General features: G+C 37.9%; 1 protein-coding gene across 2 annotated transcripts in view; it reads right to left on the reverse strand.

Annotated features, from left to right (window-relative positions):
• CCDC171 (coiled-coil domain containing 171) overlaps nt 1-5,165 on the reverse strand; it is a 402,279-nt gene that overhangs the window by 381,524 nt on the left and 15,590 nt on the right. For both annotated transcript variants that reach the window (XM_003782870.3, XM_023509106.1), the window contains exon 4: nt 38-212. In XM_003782870.3, coding sequence (XP_003782918.1) covers nt 38-212 — 175 coding nt within the window. The remainder of the gene's footprint in view (nt 1-37; nt 213-5,165) is intronic.

The raw sequence follows: 5,165 nt of genomic DNA on the forward strand, positions 1-5,165 counted from the left end.
CAACCCCAAACATGGGAAGAAATAGAAACAGTCTCACCGCAGAGTTGTTCTTGGATCCTATGTGCCTCAGCTAATCTTTCTTCAGCAGCCCGTCTTCCAAAACCAGCTTCCTTTCTAGCAACAGCCAGGTCATATTCCAAACTCTGTCGTAATGCTTCTCCTTTTTCAACCTCAGACCGTAGTTTGGCAATCTGGCTTTCATAGCTCGCCAGCTAAAAACAGATTTCTGATATCAACATGTTTCGAAGATTATGAGATAATACACTCAAAAATTTAAATTTCTTATATAAACTTGTATCCATAATATTTACAAGGGAAGAACTTATAAAACTTTCTGCAACACTAGCAAAGAAATACTACATTACTCACCAAATGACACTAAGTTTTTTATCTTAGAGAATCTACTAGATTAAAAAAATTCTCAAAGGGACGTTTTAAAAAATTAGAAAGAAATCACATATTTTAATCAGAAATAGTCATACCTAAAAAACAAAAAGCCAGCTGAGAGCCTGTAGCTCAGCAGCTAGGGCACTGGCCACATACACAGGCTGGTGGGTTCAAACCTAGGCCAGGCCTGCCAAACAACAATGGCAACAACAAACAAATAGCCAGGCAATGTGGCAGGTGCCTATAGTCCCAGCTACTTGGGAGGCTGAGGCTAGAGAATCACTTAAGTCCAAGAGTTTGAGGTTGCTGTAAGCTGTGATGCCAAGGTACTCTGCCAAGGGCAACATAGTGAGACTCTGTCTCAAAAAAAAAGCCAAGTATGACACATAGTAAGTACTTAAAAATTCATTCCTTCCTCTCTTCCTCTATTCCCTAAATGAAATCAAGGTGCAAACTACATCAAAGTATAATTTGATAAATATTGTCTATATTATTTTTCTTGATTATAGCAAAACTAATACAGCATAAAATAATAAAAATGCCAATTTCATAGGGATTTAAATGAACTAATACCTAATTTATGACTTTCCATGAAATAGCATGCAGAAGATAAGACAGAAAGTTAGAATTAGAAGATTTATAAGGTCCTTTTCCACTCTAGAATTACATGATTTAATCAATGATTCATTAAATAATATTTTTCACTAAACACTTGCTACATGTTAAGTATAATGTTTTTGTATCCCTCATCTCAAAGGAATAAATATTACAGAAAGGCATATGAGCAAACTTTTGTAAAAGAGGTAAAAATAAAATGTTATGACTGTTTGAAGAAAAGCAAAATTATTTATCGCTGGTAGGAGAGAAAGATGGTAGAAAAGAGAATTTTTAAAAAGTATCACATAAGAAAGCACAGAGCTACTACACTAGGCTAGAAATAAAGGGTCTAATCAAAAAAAGATGAAAGGATTTTTGAAGGGCAATAGCAGAAATTACCGTTAAGTAGCTGTTAATATGCACAGAGTGGCAGGAGCTACACTCTTATTCACATATAAAGAACAAAATAAGAATTTCTGATTTAAAAATTTAGAAAAGTGAGTATCTTCAATATACTTGTGACATAAGAATTTACAAACATCTGCTAAATATCTAAAATAAAATCATAGACCACCTTAATTACAAGGTAATTCCAATGTCAGTTTCAGAATTATCCACCCTCTCTGGCTATACCATCTCCCCTCATAAGAATAAAATTGTTAACATTTAAGCATTCTCAGTTGTGCCATTTACCTATTTGCTCTCATATCCTCTCTCTACCTTTCTCCAGCTTTGCTCTGTATTGTGGGCACTCCATTCCCCAACTTGCTTTTCAACAGGTTCAGTCAATGAGAAATACTTACTGAGTTCTCGGAGGCAGGGGAAATGAAGCAGCCAAGGTATTTCCTCCTTTCTTGATCTGTCTCCTACAGTTGTCTGTCTTCTCTGTGGCTGCAAATCCTTCCAGATACCCCTCCCTGCTCTCTCCACATAGGTATAACTTTCATCGATCTTAGAAGCAGAAGCTGCTTCCTAATGTTGCTACCATCTGGGTTGCCTTAACATCCCTATTTGTCAGCTTGGTGCCTGTGGCTCAAGTGGCTAAGGTGCCAGCCACATACACCTAAGGTGGCGGGTTCAAATCCAGCCCAGGACCGCCAAAAAACAACGACAGCTGCAACCAAAAAATAGCCAGGTGTTGTGGTGGACGCCTGTGGTCCCAGCTACTTGGAGGCTGAGGCAGGAGAATCGCTTGAGCCCAGGAGTTGGAGGTTGCTGTGAGCTGTGATGTCACAGCACTCTACCCAGGGGGATAGTTTGAGGCTCTGTCTTAAAAAAAAAAAAATCCCTATTTGTCTTTTCAGCTCTTCTAGTACTTGTGAAACCAATATCCCTGACTAATGTCCTTTTGTTGAAAGACCTACAGTGGTTTCTATTAATATTTTCTGGACTGAACATCCAGTAATATTGCTGTTGTTATCAGAAATGGTGTCAAGATGAGTTTCTGGTATTAAGTGGCTAACTTAAGCCCGAAGAGTACAGACCTCTATGCAGGTGGAAATGAGATGCTAGTGATCTACAGCATACAGTGGTATCACACTTATTTAAATTATAATGTGTAGTTGTTTAGGATTTAGTGCCAATTGTTAACAATCCTTTGGAAAATGAAGTAATAAATGCACTTGACCCCTATGACAGTCTTATTTACTATAAGGCCTGAGGGGTGAGAAGACTAAATTTCTGTATACTAGAGAATTACAAAAACAAAATAATAATCACAGTGGTTCAGACAAGCCCAAAAAAATCAGAGTTTTTATGGTGACTTTAAGAGAATTGCTTATTTCTTACAGATCCGGGGAAGACAAGTCTAAGGAGCAGAATAAAAATCTAATTATGGGGAATGTAGAACTGCAAGTTCAATGAAGAGTCTCAGAAAGTTTCTACTGTTAAAATGCTATCAGCGGGTGGCGCCTGTGGCTCAGTGAATAGGGTGCCGGCCCCATATACCAAAGGTGGCGGGTTCAAACCAGGCCCGGCCAAACTGCAACCAAAAAATAGCCTGGCATTGTGGTGAGCGCCTGTAATCCTAGCTACTCGGGAGGCTGAGGCAAGAGAATCGCTTAAGCCCAGGAGTTAGAAGTTGCTGTGAGCTGTGTGACGCCCCAGCACTCTACCAAGGGCAACAAAGTAAGACTCTGTCTCTATAAAATAAATAAATAAATAAATAAATAGATAAAATGCTATCAGCTGGGCGTTAAGTATAAAGTCAAGACAAGGCATGAGGGCTTTCAGAATTAGACAAACCTAAAAACTGTAAACTCCCAAATTCCTCTGAACATCCCTTACCAATAAAAGCAGCTTCTCCTCCCTGGATGAGGTAACTTGTCTTCCCCTGCTTAAGATTTAGTGACCACCCCAAAAGCAGCTGCCTTCCAAGAGGATTTGCAAGACCCACCTCCACCACTCTTTGTTACCACAGATTGACTTAGATCTTAGTATACTACAGAAGAAGAAAAGCATTATCTGTTCCAGGAGAAAATAGCTTATAGCAAAAGAAAGATCTGGCTAATCTTGTATTCACAAGAACCTTGAGATCATGTATAGGACTGATATGCATTTAACAAGCTAACTAATAGTTTGCTTCAATAAGTGACTACAAATTGAATTCAACATTACCCTACCATCTATTTAATAAGGTCAAAATGCCAGTACTTTCCTAATGTCATATAGAGACCTAAGGACAATGGAGAGGCTTTATTCTGAGCAAACCAAAATCTTCCCTTTCCCTGACTACATCCTTTTCAAGAGCACAGAGGACACCAATTAATATCAAAACACTATAAAGTACATTGAAGTAGGAAGCACATTCATCTTTAGAAAGCCCTTTAGTGGCTAACCTTCATATGCCAGAGATAAGAGTGCATAGCAGAGATAATGGTGGGATATGTCATCATGAAATGGGCTCCCTACCATGGTCCACCTCCCACCATATAGCTCCAACTTCTGGACTTTGGCAACAATATCTCTTCCATGAGCTCTATAGCCTAGAGGTGGTGATGTTCCTGCTGTTACTAATCTGAATGTTTATATCATTCTCTGTATGAATTCTTATATTTCTTATTTCTTTCGTCACCTATATAACCAATTCTCTCTAATACTGTCCCTCTTTTTGCCTGAATAGGCCTTATTTTATTTCCAAAGCCACTCAAATAACTTACAAAAACACATCCTCTGAACTTGAGGACGTTTTCTCATTTAAGTTTCAACATGTACACAATACTTGCAACAACAGGAGCAAAATGGTTATCTCCCTCCCTTTTAAAACATGTATGCATTCTTTTAAGTCGATATGCTCAACCAGTTACCATAGAACCTCCTCCCTATATTATCCTTCATCTCTTTATGCTATCTACAGCATGTCTCAGACTCCAACGGGGGTATCCAAACTTTTTTCTTTTCCGCTGCACATTAGAAAAATAAGAGTTGTCTTGGGCAACACAGTAAATACACCAACACTAACAAAAGCTGATTAGCAAAAAAAAAAAGGTCTAAGCATACTTTTCATGATATCCAACACCACAGATAAATAAAAAAAGTCCTGACAAAATCAGCATTTGGCCCACAGGCCATTGGTTGGACACCCCTGCATCTAAAAGAAAGATTTTTTACTACTTTTGTGCCATGACCCTCTTGGCAACCTAACAAAGTCTTCTCAGAATAATGTATAATAAATAAATGAATAATGTATGATAATAAATGCATAAAATACACAGGATTGCAAAGAAAATCAAGGTATAAAAAGAAACATAAAAATAAATTTGTGATGCAATAACCTATATATTACTTTAACAACATATTAAATAACAAGCTTACTGGCTGGTCTAATAACCACTGCAACTTCAAAGTACTAACAAATGTAAACAATTTTCAAAATATCCCCCCATAAGTATATGAAATGTGATAGGGAGCTGTGATTTCTGAAATGTGATATGTATCTGTAATTCCTATTGATGAGAAAGTCAACAGTACTACTAACACTGCTATTACTTGTTCAAAGGGGAACTAGTGGGGTCAAGCCCTTCAAAACTGGGGGAAATGCTTAGTATCAGTTAACAGTTAATAAAAATAAACTATAATTTTTCCCCATCTAGGTTCATAGATTCCCTAATTTCTCCCTTTCTGAGGATCCCAGCTTAAGAAACCCTACTCTGGCTTGGCGCCTGTGCCTCAAGTGGCTAAGG

The sequence above is a fragment of the Otolemur garnettii genome, unplaced genomic scaffold, assembly GCF_000181295.1.
Source record: "Otolemur garnettii isolate 467f Iridium unplaced genomic scaffold, OtoGar3 scaffold00006, whole genome shotgun sequence".
NCBI lineage: Eukaryota > Metazoa > Chordata > Mammalia > Primates > Galagidae > Otolemur > Otolemur garnettii.